The 21,657-nt window shown below is 41.5% G+C and overlaps 1 protein-coding gene across 4 annotated transcripts in view; it reads right to left on the bottom strand.

Moving 5' to 3' along the window:
- LOC105928334 (netrin receptor UNC5D) overlaps positions 1–21,657 on the bottom strand; it is an 86,101-nt gene that overhangs the window by 7,748 nt on the left and 56,696 nt on the right. Inside the window, exons 11-15 of one of the 4 annotated variants that reach the window (XM_036140444.1) lie at positions 17,771–17,942; positions 13,252–13,482; positions 5,861–6,010; positions 3,167–3,331; positions 544–722 (exon numbers count right to left, since the gene is read on the bottom strand). In XM_036140444.1, the coding sequence (XP_035996337.1) occupies positions 544–722; positions 3,167–3,331; positions 5,861–6,010; positions 13,252–13,482; positions 17,771–17,942 (897 nt within the window). Of the gene's footprint in view, positions 1–543; positions 726–3,166; positions 3,332–5,860; positions 6,011–13,251; positions 13,483–17,770; positions 17,943–21,657 lie in introns of all 4 variants that reach the window. The other 3 variants (XM_036140445.1, XM_036140446.1, XM_036140447.1) reach the window with 3 other exon arrangements.

Genomic DNA, 21,657 nt, shown 5'->3' with positions numbered 1-21,657 from the left:
ATAAATAAAACCCTCTCCCGCCCACGCAGACGCTGACCTGACACGAGCTCCTGAGTGTTTAGCAGGAGTGGAAAGATGGAGCGTGCGTGCATAGACGCTGCTAATGAGAAGAGCTAACGCAAACACATTTTATTGCCAGAGGGCTGTGCTGTCAGCAGTCACAGACCTTTCCTCAGATTTCTGCAAGGCACCGCATCTGCTTTGCAGTTACTGTATTTCAAACTGCGCTAAAGTTGGCCTTAACGCCCCCCCCCCTTCCCCCCGCCGCCTCCCCTCCTTCTCTGTGCATGTTTTAGATCTATAATGAAATCAGCCGAGTGGCGTGTAACTGAAGGCTGGTAGGCGATGAGAGATAAAGTCTGACACAGCCTAAACGTGCTATTCAAAATGAAGAAAGTGTCTCCATTTATGGAGGAGGACGTGCGTTACCTTGCGCCATCATTCAAAAACAAAGCGCCCCAGCTCCTTCATACAAAGATGACTCGGCAGTATGTAAATGGGATGCCGAGGGGTCCCGGTCAAACGTGAGGCTTTAATTCAGACCTGTCTATGTGGAGCTTCTGGGCCAGCAGCTGCCAGTCCTTCCCGTTGGCATTAGCCGTGTCAAAGGTGGCGCTGATCCGCTGGCGGATGGACGGGGGGATTTTGAAGGCCTTTGACCCTGTCTGAGAGGTGATGGTGCAGTCGGACTGAGTGAAAAAGGGGGCCACTCCTTTTTCATTCTGCTAGTGACAGAGGAGGAGAGAGAGAGAGAGAAGATGAAGGACAGAGACTCATCGAAACCATTTCCCATCTAGGAATGGAAAAAAAAAAAGCTCCATGTGAGGCTCTTCAAGCAAAGCTCTTGAATCAAATCAAGAAACAAGATGAAGTGTAGGCTGACGCATCATAGATCAAAGCACCCCTTACAGATATCTCCATTTAGCTTTTGAGTCACAATTTGTGTGTAGTCATAATATATTTCAGACCATCAAAAAATACTTTAAAGAATACAACAAGCAGGACTTAAATGAAGCAGCCCGGTTTTAGATAGTTGCTCCTCTTGGGAAATTATCAATTATCTGCAATTAACCAACCAGTCTTGGTTCAGTTTCCCCAGCCACACCCAGTCTGACTGAGCCATGGAATCAGGAAACATCTTTATTACTCTGACAACCAGAAAACACACACGCTCTGATGGAAAACTAATACAGCATTTCAGCAGATGATACTAAGCCAGTCATGGTGGCGGCAGTGTGATGGTCTGGGGCGGCTTTGCTGCTTCAGGACCTGGAGGACATGCTAAAGTTGATGAAACCATAAATCCTGCTATCGACCAGAGAATCGTGAAGGGAAATGTCTGGCCAACCATTTGTGACCTTAAGTTCAGGCAAAACTTGAGTTATACAGCAGGGCAATGATCCAAAACCCACCAGGGATCCGTTCTTTGTACGTTGACATCAGAGATCAAATGAAACATTCAAGATGATATCATCGTGCTAATCATGATCCGGCTAATTGGGTTCTTCGAACACACCTGTTGTCTATAATTAGTATCGCTGGATTGAGTTATCTGAGATAATTGCACATTCATGCGTTTGTTTAAAAGGGGAAATGTATCGATAGTAGAAACAATGATCAGCAGCGCTGCTATTGGCTGTTCAGCATGAACAAAGAATGCCCACAGTTTTTCTCCCAAGCAGAACACGAGCTTTTAATGGAAGGTTATGCTGAATTTGAATCATTAATTAAAACGACAGGGAACACCTCAAAGTCTGTTAAAGCCAGGAGAGAGGGCTGGCAATAAGTAGCAGACAAATTAATGCTTAAATACTGTCCATGGTAGATGTTTCTATCACTTTCTACAGTATGTATTTTTGCATTTAATAATCTCATATTTACTTTGTTCTTTTATATCAGAGCCTCCACAGGACCCACTAGAACATGGGGACAAGTAAAAGTCAAATACAAGAATATTCTACAAAATGGTAGCCTTTAATTATTATACTTTATTTTAAAAGTTGTTATGGTAACAGATCAAATATCCGCATCATTCCTTAGACACTGGAAGTAAAGGACGCGTGCAAACTTGGAATTTTAACAAAAAAAATTCTTTATCTATAAAAAATGAAGTTCTTCCTTTTCCAAATCATCCACAATTTACACGGTAAAACTGTATTGCTCCGTGTCTAGATAATCCATCCATAGTTTTTTCTAATACAATATACGGCTCGACAGGAAGCAAGCCTTTCAAAGTAAAACTAAACTTCACAATAAAATGGCCTGAACAAATCTTCTTACTGAGTATGATAAAAATAAAAAGCAAACAATCATTCAAATAACTTAAATATTTTCTATTTATGGCTCCAACACCACGTTTTCCTCTTTAAAAGCCACTGTTAAATGATGTTTGTCTGTTTATAACAGCCACCAAGAAAAATCTCTCTACAATTATACTGTCGCGCTGCGCTAAAGGATCCTGTCTATTGCGCAATACGCGATTAATTCGAAAAACAAATTTTCCTAGCACCTTCCGCAACAGGTTGCTGTCGTAAAAATGGTCATGGCTACGGCAGACTTCTCCATCTCCTCCGCTTATACAGCTGCGATCTAATCCTGTTTACATGAAATAAGCCTGCTCGCGAGCAGGTTTAAGCTGGCGCACATGTTGCTATGACAACAAGTCCAGGATGAGTTTCGAAGAACCAAACGATCCAAGATCATGCCAAATCATCAACAGTCAAATCCAGCTAACTGAGTTAGCGACGTACGAAGAACGGACCCCAGAACGCCCACCTTCTGACAAAAAACAACAACAAAAAGGGGAAGGTTTTAAAGTGGCCTAGTCAAAGTGGGAACTTAAATTCAATTGAGAGGCTGTGGCATCACCTTAAAAAGTCTTCTCTTTTTAGGTTTAGAGTGCTATTTTTCACATAGGACCAGTTTGGTTTGGAAACCTGCATTTTGCATTTTCCCATGTTATCTCTGATATTAAAAGTAGTTTGATGATCTGAAACATGTAAGTGACAAACAGAGGGAAGGAAGCTGTAAGGGTGCCAATACTTTTTCAGAGCAGCCGCACGAGTGAGGCTGCCCTCTGATATTAATCACTACTGATTTTAAGTTTATTTGATCTTGAACACACAAACAAATATTATAATCAAGCATCAGTGAACAGTTTAAATACCTCCACAACAGACGTGTAGATCTGGAGTATCTGCTCGTCGCCCGTGACCTGCCGCACGCTGATCTTGCAGGACAGCTGCGACGTGGAGAGGCTGTATCGCTCCAAAGAGAAGGCACACTGCAGGGGACACCGGTTACTGGCCCACACCTGAGAAAAGGAGAACTCCTGCAGAGCCGAGGGAGACGGAGGGTGGACAGGATGAGGGCAAGATTAGGCTGGGCAGACAGAAACTCATTAAGGTCGGCAGGAGACATTTGTTTTTTTGAATCTGGCTTTGCCCCTCTGATGTTTACATGCTTAATTAAGAGTGAACGAGTGGCCTTGTTATCCAATCAATGACGTTCAGAATGAGAATGAAAACCAGCACTTAGAATGTATCCTGTAACTGGAGAAGCTGGAGAAAGGTCAGGTTTTAAAACGAGGAGGTTCTAAATCCTTCTAAAGACATGTAATGTAGTGCTAAAATAACACTAACAATACAATAATAAAATGTGATTTACACACCAACATATATATATGATATAGACACAAATCCAATAGTGTATTAGCATGATTTATAACTACAGGACATAGAGATACACCAATTACTTTTCAGAAGATCAGAATCAGCCAATATGCCCTCGATCAGCTCAGATATGTGATTGGCAGGTCAAATACTGAAAAAAAAATCTTTTTTTTCCCCTCTAATCAATAAATGCATCAAACCTAAGAACTCCAAACCTTTGCGGTATACAAATGCAACTGACCGCATGTGCTTGAAAATGAAAATTGGGATGATGTGCTGGATTTAAAACTACCACCGCTGTCAGGGAACCTGCAGCACATTTTCTCTCTCCTTTAGAATGAGACACCAAAGTGGTCAAAACTAGCATAGACAGGTCGGACCTGCTTAGAAAAAGAACCGTTTGTAAAAAAAAACTGTGAAGTGAATGGTGCTGAGACAAACCAGCTTTTTAGTACAACCTGGGTTGTCGCAGTTCCACTCGTTTCAATTAATGACTCACTGCTGTGCCTGCAGAGGTGGGTAAGTTTAGGTTAGAAGCTATTTTCTTGTCGCTATTCCCTGATTTATGCAGATAACCACACATGATGACCTGAATGCCATGTGCTGTCATCTTTTCCAGTTCTGCATCATATAATATTTATACTCCTGGAATACAAGAAGCCATGGATTACTTTTAAGTTTCTAGACTCTGATAAATAAAAAAAACGTACCAATCTTTCTTAAATTTATTTTTAATCGGAATAAACGTGCCATTAGTGATCTTCTAGAGAACAATCATTTCTTAAGGGATTCTTCCCCCACTGAATAAATTGACTCAAAAATAAAGGTGATATTTTTCTAAAATTTTCGGTGTGAGATTATGCAACTACAATAAAAAATAATTTGAGGTCTTTTCATGCCTGTTCAGTGGGGTTGATAGAGGCAAGTGGTACGGGCGATGGTCATGAAAACATATCAATAGAGTGAAACACTTTTATCACCTTTAAAAGGTAGCATTTGCATCCTTAGTGGCTGATGCATCCCACTGAGTTTGTTTATATAGGAAGAAGCATGCCTGTTTGGAGAAATTGAAATGGTCTGAGTGGATTGGTTGGCAGAAAGTCTGTTGGAAAAGATACCACTTAAGTGAGAAGAAGTGTCTAGTTTTTTATTCCAAAACACCTGGTTTCATTGTTTTTCCAATCCCAATGACTAATTCTCTGCGGCCATTAAACCCTTACATCTTACTTAGAAAAATAAGTAGTTTTAGATGTTATCCTAAGGATGGTCCACGGTATCAGAACTAGTTAGTGTCGAGCTATTATCTAAACTCTGAAACATTATTTTACTGAACTGCTTTACTTTCTGGACTTATTGTCTTATTCTTTCCCCTTCACCACAGTCCTGCTGCTAAGCTTGTAGCTTAATGCCAATCTTTAGATAGGGATCAGGGATGTGATTATAGAATTAGGGCAGAGATCCCCTCACGCTCACAATTTGCTCTGCATTTCCACCTCGAATGTTGTAGCTTTAGAAAGCGAAGCCACGTCTGCTTGAGCATATGCGATCCGAAGCACCCGTTTTCAGCCGCCCGTTGCTCACTACCGCATGACCCAGGCGTTGTGGCGGCGAGAGCGGGTCAAAACACGGCTGTGCAGATGAATCGTCCGCTCTTCAGAGCCATCAGGAAGGACGGCCACTTACAACCCGCCTGCTTAAGGTTGCAGATATGTCTGAATTAGGACCTGCAGCCATCTTCTGGGTAGAATCTTCTTTCCTTCTTCAGAAATCCTTGTTGGTATTCTGAAGGTGCTACGGTGGGCTAATTCTGATAATAAGATGTCGCTGGTGGGATAAACATCACAGGGCAGAACAGAACATGCAGCTCGGAGACCCCTAGGAAGATAACTGTGATGCATTTGAGTGTGTGTGTGTTTTCCTGCCTGGTAGTCATAATTAAGTTTGTAATGGCGTATGTGTGGGTGAGATAGCTAGCCTCCTACTGTGCCCTTGCTGCTGCCCTTTAGCTTTGATGTGACCAAGCAAGAAAAAGGGGTGACCGATAGAAGAGTGAGGCCGCCGAGAAAGTGATGGCGAACGCCGTCTCTTCAGGCCTGCGTGAAGCGTGGTTTCAATTTTGATGCAGGGGAACTCATTGTAAACCTGCTGGTTGCTTTTAAACAACAGCGAAGGATAGAAAAGCGTCTCACCTGGCAGGTGGTAAAAGGCTTGATGCTCCAGAGTAACCGTGGGACGTCCTGGATGGACACCTGGAGGCTGAAAGTGTTCCCTTTAAACAGCATCATTTTAGGTTCTTCGAGGAGCCTTCCACCCCTCCTGCGCTCCCCCACGACCACCTCCTGATGAGAACAAGAGAACCCAAAAGGTTTATGTCTGTCTTTGGGGAAGAAGAAGATACAGAAAACAGAGGGGGAAAAAAAAAAGAGCATGAAATGTTAAACGTTGCCTTGCAAAAGTATTTTTACCCCTTTAACATTCCACTTCACAGCCACAAACATCAATGTTTTATTAGGATTTTATGGGACCGGCCAACACAAAGTAGAAGATAGCTGTGAAGCAGAAAGAGCTCATCCGCAGTTTTCAATTTTTTTCTAAGAAATATAACAAGTGTGGAACACATTGGTCCTCAGCCCATTTTACCCTGTAACCCATAAATAGAAGTAAAGCCTGCGAATCTTTATCAGAGGTCACCAGATTAGTTTAGAGTTGCATGGAATCGTGTCTAATTGCATTTCGGTGTAAATCCAGTTGTTAGGCATCAGTGGTTTGTTCGAGAAACATTAGCGGAGGAGATGCTGGTCATTAAACAATATCCCAAGCTTTTTGAAAATCTCATGAAAAGAGTATGACACTAATGTAAAACTATCAAGACACGGCTGTCCACTAAACTGACAGGCGGCGGCAAGAAAAGCTTTAATCAGAGAAGCAGCCAAGAGGCCCGTGGTAACTCGGGATAGCCAGCAGAGATCCACAGCCTGGGCGGGAGAACGTGTTGGCAGCAGAAACAAATCTGGCCTTTACTGGAGAGGGGCAAGAGGAAAGTCATGCTTAAAATAAAGCCGCAATAAGTCCAGTTTGCAGTTAGCTCAAATCTATGTAAGGGATTCAGGACACATGATGCTCTGCAGATAATATAATTATTTTTAGCTTTTTGTCCGATGGATCACCCACATCACCCTGGACCCACTAAAAATGGAGGTGGCTGCATCATGCTACGGGGATGCTTTTATTAAACGAGGACATGGAATCAAAGTGTTCAAATGGTCCAGTCAAAGTCCAGACAAATGTTCAATTCAAGAACTGACTTTAACCGGTACCGTCCATTTATTCTGACTGAGTTTGAGCAATTTTCCAAAGTAGATTGAACAACGATTTCAGTCCATGGATGTGCAAAGCTAGTTCGGACATACCCCAGAGACTTGGCGCTGTGATCTAGACTTAGCCGTGCTGAATATACATGTGTGCCACACTTTTCAGATTCTTATTTGTAAAAATAAATAAATAGAAAATCATGTATATTTATCAATTTGGATATTTATTTACATGCAAGTCTGTGGTTGTAATGAAAGAAAATTTGAAAAAGTTCAGGAGACATGAGTATTTGTTTGCAGAAAACTGAGCCGAGCCGTGACACATCCTGTACAGACTCAGACAAACAGCACAGCTTTTCATGCCGATGTTTTTCTGTTCATCACAATCACAAATCGAAGAATAACAAACTTTATTTATTTTTTGTTTTGTTTTACAAGGGGAGCTTTGGTTCGTCTAAAATAAGAAGTTATACTTTAGCAACATTCAGCTTCTTTTTTTCTGTCCTAGTTTCTTTTCACTTTTCACTTTTTGACAGTGTTGCACCTCTCATTACGTTTAATATCTGATTCAGTCAAAATCAGTGAGTTGATTTTTTTCCTCTCTTGACTGTAATACAGCCATTCATTCATATTTATACACAAAAGGAATATTTGGTGAAGAAGAGATTTCACAGATAAAAATAAAGCTCTATTCCTCTGAACTGAACCGATGAAACTAAGGTAACCTTATTTCTGAAGGCAATTGAGACGGCTCTGTGCTGAGAACCAGAAAAACTTTAAAGGTAGTTTTCAAATAATAAAGGGAAACATGATTATAACAACTACTGTTTGCTTCAAATTTGTTTATGGGCGGCTGGGGAAAAAAGTAGAGAGAACACCGAGCAGACAAAATATGGTAAGAAAAAGTTCTCTTGATTAGTACTTCAATTTTAACATTGAATGTATACATTTTTGTACCTACTATAGATGTATTTGGATGGTTTATTCATTAAAAAATGACATAAAACTTATATTTATATACATAAAGATGTGCAAAGTGAACTAAGACCTGTTGTCGTGAACAGATCCTCTCTTCTAATGGCCATAGTTCATTAAACACCATTACAGATGTATTCCATCTATGTTAAAATTTAAATTTTAATAGAAGCGTTATCACTATCGCTATAGTCATAGTAGGAATAAAGCACTAGATTTGACTTCAAACTCAAAACGTATGAAGAAAAAGAGTTGGACATACACAGAAACCTATTGTATTTCGCTAATGTAACTATTTGCTTTGAGTGTACAATAGCCCTGAATACTGCATTTGTGCTTGTGCTTCTCTTTCCAGTCCAAATGGCAGCGGTGTCTACTACAAGACGAAATGAGCCAAGTAGCAGCTTCGAGGCAGGTGGACAAAAAACAAAACAAACTGAAGGACTTTGTCTGTAGAGGAGAAAAACAAAGCTTCTTTTATTGCAGACAATCAAAAGACAAAAGACAGAGCGGTTGACAGTAATTAAAAGCTTCCCACGATGGCAACCAAAGGAGGACACAATAATCTGACAGAGAACAAAGGAGACGTCACCGAGAGAGGAGAGTAACGGACAAAGCTGCAGGTGATGCAAGCAAACTAAGGGCAAAAGGCAAACACCAAATATCAAACATTTCAATGCTTCTTTTTACTCTTTTTGTGAACTATAATAGATTGTCTCAAGAGGTGTAAAAAGGTATGAACATCCCAGAATCTTCATATGTTATGTAACTGTAATAACAGCTATTACTTTCACAACATGGTGTAAATGAGGGCTAGTCTATGTTAAACAATGACCCCCGTAGTGTTGTTAAACTCTGGAGCTCAACAATACTGCAGGCTTGTTCCCACGGATGTTAGACTTATACGCCACGTTGACTAGCAATTAGCAAATTGTTTGCCACGAACTTGTTGCAGCATCAGTTATAATAAATAAATATTTCGGGGGACAAAGTGAACTCCAGTAACACTTCACACAAAGCAAGCAGTTGTTGTGGCCTACCCACTGTCTATATGGGTGATGGTCTTTGAGCCCCTTCAGTGTTTCTTCACTTTACAATTCTAAAAGTTTGGTATACATCGTTTTTATGTACGGAACGGAGCCGTCTGTAGCTGTCCTACTACCAAGTCATCAATTTGTATCCGACTTGATGTAGTTTTCTAAACTTTACACATAATCTACCAGAAGGAAATATAAGACCCCAGTGACTAGTATCTGTTAACAGGAGATTATTTTGGCTTGAGCAGCATGATGGCAGGTGTGGGTTTGATCAAACTATACTTTAAAGCTTTCTGACGCTTTAGCTTTTAAATCTCATAAAAAGGAGGACTCGTCTTCTACCCTGACGGGAGACTTCATTGCTAAACTAACGGCCCAAACGAGGACGTGATGATGGTGCTTCTTTTAACCAACTACAAGTTGGCGTAGATGAATGAGATTCAACTAACAAGAGACACATGAGCCATTGTTAGTCTTCCAGTAAGCCGCTTGCACAAGAAACAGGCCAGCAGATCAGGAACCTCGTCATCGTATTCTTCAAACTTGCAGAGGCCAGCTCTGAACTACTTCATAAACTCATGGACTTTGAAGACCGGTGTCCAACTCCCTTCCTAGAGGGCTGGTGTCCTGCAACTAAATAAAACAATCAGTTTATTGGTAGGACTCTGAAGACCTTGACAACATGCTTCGGAAGTAATTTAGCCATTTGATTCCATTGTGTTGGACCGGTGACACATCTAAAAGTTGCAGGACTGGAGCAGCAGCCCGACTGAATTCTTTCAGGGACTTAAGTGGAAAATCTTTGGCAGAGACTGACAGGGATAACATCATGGCTGAAACCAGGGAGCATTTCTATCACTAACAGACCAAGGAATGTATCATTATGGAGGCACGGGGAAGGGAAGTTAGTTAGTTAGAGTGACCTTGAGCAGTGGGTTTGAATTGTGGATGGATATTCTCCCAAAGTCCAGATTTAGAGGGCCGAGTACAAGAAGGTAGCCGGGCACAATTAAAGACTAAAGTTATCTAAATGTTGTGCTTCTTGTCTCTGCATTAATAATAATCATTTTTATTTGTCATTGCAACATGCACATACACTCCAATGAAATTTGTTTTTGCATTTTAATGTGACAGTCTGTGGGATTCGAACCTGGAAACCTGCGACCTCTCCAGGAAATAAGCACCCCGCTCTAACCACTGGGTCGCCACCTCCCTACATTAGCATCAGCTGTCCAGAAAAGAAGCGCTTCTCTCATGAGGCACAGTCTGGAAAACAGTAAGTCTTCCAGGCTACCTGCATCCTCTCTTTTTTTTTATCTGTCTTATTATGACTGCCAGGCTCTTTTTGACACCAAGTTTTAAAGTCAAATCTTTATTTGTTTCTATTGTTCATTTTCTCAGTTAGGCATTAAATCTAGGTTTTAGAGAAATAATGTTTAGGGAAAAAAAGTTGCTTTAACAAACCTTTGTAGTTAGAAGCACTCTACACGTGTCATTTTTTTGTGGTTTCAATCATTAGCTTAAGTTGTCTCTTTTCAACATTTGCCATCTGAACGACAGCCTCAGTCTGCTTATAAATGAACATTTCAACTGCTTTAATTCACAGCTGATCATTTTGACACAGAGTAACTGATTTAGCAGCTTTAAACGACATTTCAGGGCTACACACATTGTTGGAAAACATTACTATTAAAATGACTGGTAACTGATGTGATCAGCTTCATAATTTTCTAAAGATGAAACTTTGTTGTTGTAAAGCACTTAACATCAACTAACCAATAACAAGGAACGTGAGACTTTTACCTGCTTTCATTCACTACCACCACATTTAAGGCAAACAATGCACTGAAATCATTTGCCATGGTGATACGGTAATTGTAGCTGGGAGTGAAATCACATGTGAAGCAGCATTAAAACTGATCATCAAAACTGGAGTGAAAACACTTATAAATAATGAGGAAAATTGGATTTTCCCCATTATTTCATTAAATTTCTCTTAACCTATACACTAAACTGTCCTGTTTCAGCCTGGACCTCCATCCACATTGATGTCTTCAGGTAAAAAAAAAAAAAAAGCAAAAGGCTGCTCTTCAATGAAAATTTGTCTAAAATACCCCCCCCCTCTGTCAATACACTTTTATGGGACATTGGAGGTGTGCAAATGTGTAGTGTACTTTGCAGGCAACTCTTTGGAAAAAAAAAAAGAGGACAATGCAGGCTGCCTATCGATTTTCAAGCTCACAGGGGAAATTATCGCATGAAGCACAAAAGAAAGCAAAAGCAAGGAAGCACAAAAAGAACAAACCCCCCCCCCCCCAAACAAACAGACCAAATAACCACGTGTCACTGATGGAGAGGTAGAGTGAGTTGACTCTTGGCACCTGCCTCCAATTTCTCATCGAGCACTTGCAATTTTTTCTCTCTCAAATGAAGCCAGTGCTGATGCAGAACAAGCGGCAGCGAGAGGCAACTAACAGTAGTTCTTCAGAAAACCTGTTGTTTATTTGTTTGGTCCTGATAGGACAATGACTGGATGGAAATTTCCCGCTGACCGAAAAGGACAGGATCAAGAAAAAGCGCTTTGTGTTTGTTTTGTATTGTGTGTGAGTGTGTGTGTGTGTGTGTGTGTGTGTGGTGTGTGTGTGTGGTGTAAGGAGAAGAACCAGATTTTCACATAGCACCACGCTCAAGAAAGCAGGGATGAACTGCTGCTCCATGTCAGACCGCCTCATCTTAATGTGTTCAAGTGCTTTACACATGAAATTTGATGCGGAAACACATTTAATTAACAGCGAGCAAATTAAACTACGCAAATAAAGGGCAGAGAAGCCGCCCTGGAGCATCTGTTGTCTTTGTAATTAAAAGTCCTTCTCTGTCTCCTCGTCATCAAGCATTTCCCAGTGGCAATGTTACTAAACAAGTGCATCTTCAATGGAGCGCTGCACACCCAGGCTGCCGTTCTCCCAAGCAAATCCCCACAAACAACGGATGAAACCTCGTTTAATTTGTTAAACTTGCATGATACATCTTTAAGGAGCCTTTACTTTTAGCCTTACCGGTAATGTGGTGGGGTGTGAGCAGTTCACTGACATTGCACAGATGTGAAATTCATGGTATGTTTATTGCTCCCTCTAATGTGTGTGTGTGTGTGTGTGTGTGTGTGTGTGTGTGTGTGTGTGTGTGTGTGTGTGCGTGTGTGGTTGCAGAAGCAGCTTTGTGCTGCCATGCATGCATGTATCAGTCTTTGCAAGGTCCTGCTGTTGGTAATGTATACCGCCACCATTGCTTTACACTAAACCCATTAAAGCAACACGCTCATACTCTCACTATCAAAACTGAGGCATTGCTTTGAATTGTTTCTGGTTCTGCTGTTGTTGTGCAGAGCCTGCAGCTGGCAGGGAGCAACACCAGCTGTGGGTTTGCTAGTACAACAGAGAGGAGGAGGAGGAGGAGGAGGGTAATGAAGGCACAGCCTAGTGCATGCTGTCACCCTGAACATTTCTCTGCAACCACCTTACATTAAGTACAGATAAGTATAGGTCAAATAAATATCTTTAGTTTCGGTGAATGACAATAATGTCAGGTGACGAGCTGAAAAAAGATCACAATATTATCAATAACCAGCTCCCAACCCTATAGTGCTTTTAAAGTGGTTTCAATGAAGAACGTTCCTAACGGGGCACTTTTTAGACTCACATTTTAAACTTGTGTCACTGTCTGATGTTAATAATATCAGCTTTATGATGAATTCAGCCTAATATTAACGCAGTTTACGAGGCCAAAGAGAACAGGAGATCATTTGGTTGATGTAAATAAGCTGCTGAAGGCTAGGCTGCAAAAAATTATGTGATAATTGCTAATTTGTGTGTGATTAATTCTTGCGGGAGGGAGAGTTAAGTTGGAAATATTTAGGTGGTGACCTATGAAAATTAATTAACTCAGTTTTAAGCTGAAAACAACTAAAACATGATTAAATATAATACATCTGAACCAGGCGCACAGAGTATCTTCTATCCAACAAGAAGCCTATTTTATATGAATACATTTTATTCAGAAATCCACAATAGATGGGCTCCAAGCTAAAATCTACGGATCTGTTAAAGGGTTGACTTATCATTTGTTCAACCTAAATATTTGAAGTTGAAATTTAAGATGTACAAAATAAGAAAACACGTTTCTTCTGTTCCTCACATAGATTTGAGTAGATCCGTGTGGGATTCTTCAAACTCTTTTTATATAGTATCTCTCCTCCGATACCTGAAAAGCGTAGGGGGTGTCGTCCACGCTGTACACCCTGAGGGTGAAGCCGAGGGAGTTGCTTGGATCTGGACTGCCAAAGACGGCGAGCCTCAGTCGCTTGGCAGCCTCCTGGTTCAGTGCCTCCCCCACCAGCGCGTAACGACCCGGCTGCTCCAGCAGCAAATGGCACCTCTGGGCCTCCAGCAGACAGTAGCAGGAAGTGCTCTCCTCGTCCACTGACATCACTTCCTTTGGTGGTCAAGGGAAATAGGAAGAAAGTTTATATAGCAGCAGGAAATAAATATGTTCAAAAGTAAAGTGAGCAGCTTTCACAGGATAAAAACCACAAAGTGCTTCACAGTGAAAACAACCATAGAACAACACAAAATAAAAAAGATGAAAAGATAGAAACAGCATAAATGCAACATCATAGTATAAAACTAGTTAAAAGCCAATCAGAAGAAGGGGGGCCTTCAACTGCTGCTTAAAAGGATGAAGTCAAGACAGCGTAACCATAAAGGCCGCGCAGTCCACAGTCTGGGGGACAGAGCTTTAAAACAAGATGAAATAAAAGCATGGATAATCGTCTCTAATTGAGCCTTTGACACCAAAGTTTGAAGCTTAGAAATATTTCTTAGCTGACAGAAGCAGTTTTTGATTAATCTTGCGAGAATGACGCTCTAGTGACATGGCAGAATAACAAAATGACGCCAAGGTTTCTGAGACTCAGCTTGACAGAGGAGGCCAATTTACCCAGACATTTCTTAATTTCCTTTATTTGGTTCTCAGGGGCAATGATCAGTGTTTCGGTCTTATCAGAGTTTACCGGCAAGTAGTTTTCACAGACATCGGCGGTTCTAGACTGCGGCCAGTCCCCCTATAGAACAGGTCAGGGCCCCTGCTATGGCCCCTGTACTGAACACATAATACTGAATCAATTTCTTGTGATAACATGTGCTGGAACAGAAATTGTAACCGGTTGGTCCCTTAAACCCATTTATTTTTTTACCTTTACATTTTTATTTTGATAGTAATTTTAAAATAAAAGTGTTTAGCTTTAGCCGTATTTAGACAGGATCACAGTTTTCTGGGGTCGGCAACCTGCAGTACCAGAGACACAAGTGGCTCTTTGGCTCTTTAGCTCAATTAATATATCAAACGATTAAATTTTGCCCAGTTTTTCCTGGTTTAATTCTTTTTTTTTGTCAGTGCCCCAATGAAAAAAAACATTGGCGCCACCCTGGTCCCCCAGACAAATGTGGTCTAGAACCGCCACAGTTCACAGAGCCACTGTTTAAGAGCAACATCTTGAAACATCTTGATTAAGTGAAAGTAGACATTGAGAACATTTTTAAATCATGCTTACTTAAGCAGCAGTGCTTTGTGAAAGCATTGTACTCTTTTTTTCACATTATCCAATGCTACAGCATTAGTTCAACTTTTTTAGTCCAACTGTTTCTTTTTTGTTTCTACATTTTATTCCTATTTGCTTATATTCTGTTTTATGTTCCTGTATTTTAATCATGTAAAGCACTTTGCATTGTCTCTGTACTGAATTGTGCCACACAAATAAATTTGCCTTGCCTTGCCTTACAACCACCAGCTTAATTTTCTTTTTTAGGATTTTATGTGATAGACCAACACAAAGAAGCACAGGACAGGGAAACTGAAGAAAAACAAGGAGAACAATAATCAAGGCAACAGCAAAGACCCGTGGTAAGTCTGCAGGATCTTCAAGATCTACCACCAGGTTGGATGGTCTATGGGCAGGACATCTTTTAGGACGTCTTAAACGCCACAAATCAAGCCTTTATAAAAGCGTGTCAGAAAAGGTAGTCTTAAACAAAGACATAAAAGGACCTGTTTATCAAATGTGGAAGAAGGTGTACAGGTCAGATGAGACCTAACTTAAACCTCTTGGACTAGATACAAATCACTGTGTGTGACAGAAAGCTGTGACATGAAACACGACGGCCGCATCACGATGTGGGGGATGCTTCTCGTCAGCAGGGACAGAGAAGCTGGTCAGAGCTGATGGGAAACTGCATGTTCAAAAACACTTGAGATTGGAGCAAAGATTCACTTTCCAGCAGGACAACGACCCTTAACATCCAGAGCCACATTGCCAAGTCTAAGCTCAATCCATATTTGTATGCTACATTGGCCGTGGTGAAGGTCTAACCTTTTCTTCTGCACAAAAGAAATAAAAATAGACACATATGCCCGAAAAGCTTGTCGTCTGTAACTGCAGTGGAAGCTGCTCCTACAAAATGAATTGAATCATGGAGGCCGGCTCTATATACCCATGTCAAACATTTTAGGTTTTTATTTGCAAAACCTTAAGAAATCCATGTATCCTTTTTCTTTCCAATTCACTGGTCTGGACTGCTAATGGCGTCTGTCACATGAGATTCCGTTAAAATATGCCGAGGTTTGTGGTGGCAACATGGAAATGCTCCCGCAAGGCATTGCATCATCATCAATTGGTTTTGTGATGGTATGCAATGAAAGCGACTCTCTTGTAGACCATTAAAGTTTAGATTTTTACACCGTGAGGGATGCCATTAGTGTAATTTACAGATCATAACCCAGAAACCTTCCAGGAGACCTTGGATAAGGAGCCGTGCTCCGCTGAAAATAAGGGGCCAAATGAATAATGACACCTCTCTCTTAACAGATGGGGAGCTGGTAACACTCACAAAACGGATTAGCAGGGGGCAGTTGTATCCAGTGGCCAATTGCTCCTCATCGTGTGCTAAATTCTCCCAGAATCACCTCTTAACATACCTATGACCCAGCGGCCCCCTCCGCATATGGCCGGACTGAGCCACATACAGCAAAAGCAGAGTAATTTGGTGGCCTACAGCTTCTTCACCCAGGCCCCATTAGTGATGCAGCATACATGACGGATATCTATGATATAGCTCATCCCCACCAGGCGGCCGGGGGAGAAATGATAGACTCAAAAAAAGTGCAGAAGAAGGGGGGGGGGGGGGGCAAGCTTAAATGGGAACGGCGCTCAGAGGCAGACAGGCTGAAAGAGAAGAGTGAGGGCAAAGGAAAGAGAGGACAGCACGGGAGAGAGACCTTCATCTCTCATTATATCACTAATTTAAAGATTAGGATTTGAGTGAGCACCCTTCCTGGGATAAAAGGCTCATTAATTCTCAATGACAGAGATGGGCCATAGCGTTACATTTGGAAAATATATCCCCTGTCTTAACCTCCATCTTCCTGTCTGTGTCAGACCTCTCCCTGTTCCATGTCGCCGTACGGCTCCCATCAGTGATGGGTATTTTGATAGCTTCCTTTTGTGCAACACATCCTCTGGAAAATTACATCTGTGTAAATGTCACAGCGAGTGAAAGGACCAGGTAGGCAAAGTCACCCATCCCCGCCTCACAGTTCACGGAAAGACTGGCGGTGAGGTCGCTGTGACCTGATGAGGTCTCCGAAGGCCTTTGATGAGGTTACTTAAACATTAAAAGAGCATCCCACATGCGGAGACGGTTTGAGTGGGAGACTGGAGGCTGTATGGAATGAATGCAGGCGTCTGAGTGCTCCTGTGTGACGGTGATAGGCTGTTGTTCTATAGGGCAGAGTTGAAGGACTTTTTAGAGCTGCTATTTTATTAAAAGAGCTAGACGTGATGCGAGAAGAAAGTCACACGGGCAATCACAGGCAATCACCAAAATAACACTCTAATGCGTTGAGAGAAGTGAGGTCCTGCATCTTTTAAAAAGGTGCACTTGACCCATTTTTCTCTGTTTTTGGCGGCCCGTGGACGGGTGTGAGATAAAAACGTTTCATTTAGCCTTCTAGGTGTTTTGGATATCTAATTCTGTTTGTAAACTTATTATTAATTTTTTACCATATCTCATGCCTCACACTGTAAAAGGGAACTAAGCTCAATTTTCTTGAAATAAGTGTATGAAATATGATTTTTGCACTTAAGATGGGAAAACTCATCTCCATCATCTTATTTCAAGTGAAGTATGTTTAATTATCTTATTTTAGGGGTAAAAATAAGATAATTGGCTGATCATCTTATTTACCTGCTCAAATCAAGGAGAAATACACACATTTCAAGAAAATTTTAGTTAATTTTGGTTCTCTTTTTGCAGTGCAGTGAGAGACATCATCAGAACTTAAATCAAAAACATCTGATATAATTTGTGGTTAGAATACACAATTATAATACTCCAATTGGTTTGCATTTATTTACAAGTTTGGTAAAGCAAAAAATGTATGGATGTATTTTTAATTTATTTTCTTACCAAAAAGCTAGTGTTACCCTTTGAATGCTAAATAGCCTGAGATACAGCTTGAAAAACTCTATCTTTAAATCTGGCAACCTTACAATTAACTCGTGTTTTTCGTGACAGTTCTACTGGATAAATCATTTTTTACTAAAGTGTGTTGTAGCATTTTTTTTTTTGTCTAAAAAATGTGTTGTTTTCATACTTTCAGCATTGAAGTTGTGGCAGGAAAACTCAATCTGTTTAGTTTAAAGTGAAGTCAAACAGCGTTCCCTCACCTCCCACTTGTTGTCCTGGATGTGTCTCTTCAACCTGATGGTCCAGTTATCTGCAGCGACCTCTGCACAGTGTGCTATGGTCATGGCTATCGGAGAGGACAGGTCGAGGCCTGGCGGACCATACGTGACTGTAGGACTCAAAAAGATCTCGGCTCCGTCCTCAGGCACAGTGCTGCGCACAAAGAAAACATAACAACTTTATCATTTCCTCAACAAATTGCCAGTTTTGGTTTGAAGAAACTTCACAAAGTCTTATGAAAGTATTTCTACCCGTTAAACGTTCACCCCTCACCTTACTACAACAAACCTCAGCGTATTTATTCTGTATTTTTATAACTAATATACACACCTTCATAAGAAGAGCACAATTGTGAAGTAAACAGAAAATGATTAACAAGTGCAATGCAAATCTAACAGCATACGGTCATCCATCTAAAATGACACACAAAAAAAAAGCTCTTAGTACAAATAAGATATAGAAAGCATTTGCAGTTAAGCCATGCAGGACAAACAGAACCATGCGCAGGCAGAGCCCCTTTTTTCTTCCAGGCTTTAATTATTAAAGATCTGTAGATTATTACACACACTGCTTCTGAGTTAAAACATGGTTTAATTCAGTTTCAGATCTTAATTGAACTGAAATAGTCATAAATGGTATCTTTAGATGGTAAAATGTAATCCTAATCGGAGTTCTTCGCTTTTTCTTTCTGTGTTCTCTGAACACGCCATCACGACTAAAAGACGTGACGGTGGCAGGATTTATTCAGGATGCTTTAATCCGACAAAGAGACTGAAGTTGCTCAGAGTTGATCAGATTCAGAATCAGTCATAACAATTTGGACAGGGACAACCGTTTTCCAGTGCTGGTTCTGTACATCACTACAATGAATTTTAAATTAAAGAGGCAGTTGAAGGGCAGAGTTTCAGCTTAAATCCAGTGGGTTGAACAAAAACGGTTGTCTAAAAATGTGAGGAACTCAAGCATTTTTTAACACAATTGCTTTACTTCAGGGGCTCAAAAGTCAAATCAAATACCTGAAAAAATAATGTTCCTTTTTAATACTTGGTTGAAAACCCTTTGCTGGACAGCCTGCAGCCTTGAACTCATGGACATCACCAGACGCTGGGTTTCCTCCTTGTTAAAGACCAGCCAGGCCTTTACTGCAGCCGCATCACTCACTGTTTGTTTTGGGGCCTTTCTGTCTGTACCTTGTACGTTTTGGGTCATTGCCCATCTGCATTATGAAACGTCGGCCAATCGATATGACTACATTGAGCTTGATTTGAGCCGGCAGCAGACCTCTGTACACCTCAGGATTCATTCGGCTGCTCCTATCCTGTGTCACATCGTCAGTAAACACTGGTGTCCCAGATCCACCGGCCGCCATGCAGGCCCAGGCCACCACACTGCCCGCACCGTGTTTTACAGACCATGTGGTGTGCGTCAGATCAGGAGCTCACTCCGATACTCCTTCCTCCTGGAGGGTGTTGTTCACCTGGTTGGCCGTTGTGAAGGAGTTTCTCTTCACCATGGAAATGATTCTGAGATCATCCATCACTGCAAACTGTAGATTTCGCCGCTCCTTTTATTGTAGCAATTTCTTAGATGTTTTTTATTGGCTTGTTTTAGCTGCATGGAGAGCTTCGTTGTTTGTTCACAGCAAATTCTTCCAAATGCAAGCACCACACCTCTAATCAACATCAGACCTTTAATCTGCATAATGGATAATTAAGTAACGAAGGAACTGCCTACAGCTCTCCATGGCATGGCCTTTGCGTCAATTGTCCAATTACTTGAAACTGGACAATTGGACTATTTGTAAAACGTTTCATGAAATGGATTTTCACTTCTACTTCCCACTTAACTGCTGGTTTGGCATATCACATAAAATCCCCAAAAATGACATTATAATTTGCTGTCGTAACATGAGAAAATGTGAAACGGTGTAGTCGGAGACTGTTGGAAGACACGGCGCATTTTTACCTATTGGCCCCTGTGTAATTAGGATTCAGAGTGTAACACTTACACATGAACACCGTAAACTCAAATCCTCCGACACCCATAATGAATCAATCCCCGACTAGCTGACGCACAGACACACAGATAGAGGAAGATTAAAGCACCAAGACTAATGGACAGTGAGGGTGGGGAGGACAGGCTTTAGACCAGAGTGTGTAAGCTTTGTGGGTCGATGGAGCTTATGAAGGCTGCTCCGGCCAGCCTGGTGACAGATTAGCCGGGCCAAGCTGCTCTTGGCCAGGGGCCCAAACTTGGCTGGAAGCCCTAAAGACTGAGAGCAATCGATGGGACCACCATCAGTCATGCAGCTGGCCTGGCTGGATACCTCACATACACAGGGCACAACGCTGGTGCTGTTGTCACTGCAGCAGCATGGCTATTTCTCAGCATCATTAATTTAACTTTGGCGGGAACAGACCCTAACATGAGTGCAGAGATACATCACAGATGTGTAGTGTATGTGAAATCATACATGTAAACGCACACAGATAGGCACGAGCAGAGAGCAATTGAGAGCATCACTCTCACAGGGTCCAATTTTTATGGTGCCACTTAATTTCTCACCAGATTTACATATAATGTAACTAAGATTGGTCTTCAGTACCTATTCTAAATATCCCTACCACACAATTCTCTATGTTTCCTGCATTTCAATGCTGCAGGAAGATAACAAAGTCCCAAGTAATATCAGCAATGCTCCCAGCTTTGATCTACAGCTTAACCAGGCTGCTATAGATATTTTGGACATGGTAGAAACCTCAGCAGCATTAAAGCTATAGTAGGTAACTTTTGTAGAAATCTAATTCCTATATATTTGTTAAAACTGTCACTATGTCCTCACAGTAAAATATAAGACTGATGATCTGTAAAATAAATGAATAAAAAAATCAAGCTCCTCTGGTACATCCCAGTTGTTTTACTGCCATTTGCAGAAACACACTGCTCCCGGTCAGAAACAACCAATCAGAGCCAGGAGGAGTGTCTGGCTCTGATTGGCTGTTATCAGTGTCAATCACTCCCGTGTATGTGCTGCTCACCTCCCACCACACATCACTACCATCGTTCAAGCTCAAGATTGCTGGAGGGCTACAGCGGTGTGGAGAAATGCTGGAGAAACGGCCTGCTTTACAGGAAAACTACAATTTTCTGAAGTGTCACCTGCTCAGAAAACAATGACAGGTAAACATTGGAGCAGCACGGCGGGCTCTGCTAGGGGGAGGAGCTGTGGAGGGAGGGTTGTAACATGTGCTTGTTCAAATTTTCAGGCTTTTGAGTTTTCTCAAAACTCCCTGCTGCAGGTTTAGTGTTGCAAATTATATAGAGTGCATATGCACCACTAAGCACTGGAACAACAGTTAATAGTTATTTGAAGCCTTGGGGACAGTCATAGACTGTACTAAACATGCCTGCAAGATGACTTCTTGTAGTATTCATGCATTCACAAACACACGAGAATTGATCTTGTCCGTTTGTGTCAGAACCAAAAACGGTTCAGGCCAATCACGTTGGAGTATCGAGGCTTAAGGCGGGACATACCGGTGCGACGAAAGCAAGAGCATCCACGGCGCCCACAGCTGAACCAACACAAACATGGCAGTACAGGAGGATGCACATGTAGCTGCTGCTATCAACATGTGTTGTAAAAATCCACCATTTCTTCTTTGAAACATTAGCAAGAAGTGTTTTGACTAGCTTATCTTCTTGTGGTTTCTCATGATGCCTGCTGCTTGCTTTTTAATTTGATACAGTGATTGGCTAAAACCAACCCTTGGTAGGCGGGCACTAGGTGTCGCTTCGCCCAATCAGCTCAGAGAGTTCTGTTGGAATTCGCTCCTTTCCCCAAACGGATTCAAATGGAGCAGTCCCA

Source organism: Fundulus heteroclitus, chromosome 8 (assembly GCF_011125445.2).
Source record: "Fundulus heteroclitus isolate FHET01 chromosome 8, MU-UCD_Fhet_4.1, whole genome shotgun sequence".
Classification (NCBI taxonomy): Eukaryota; Metazoa; Chordata; class Actinopteri; order Cyprinodontiformes; family Fundulidae; genus Fundulus; species Fundulus heteroclitus.
Note: the sequence above shows the minus strand (reverse complement) of the source record. Positions and strands in the feature narration are given on the sequence as shown.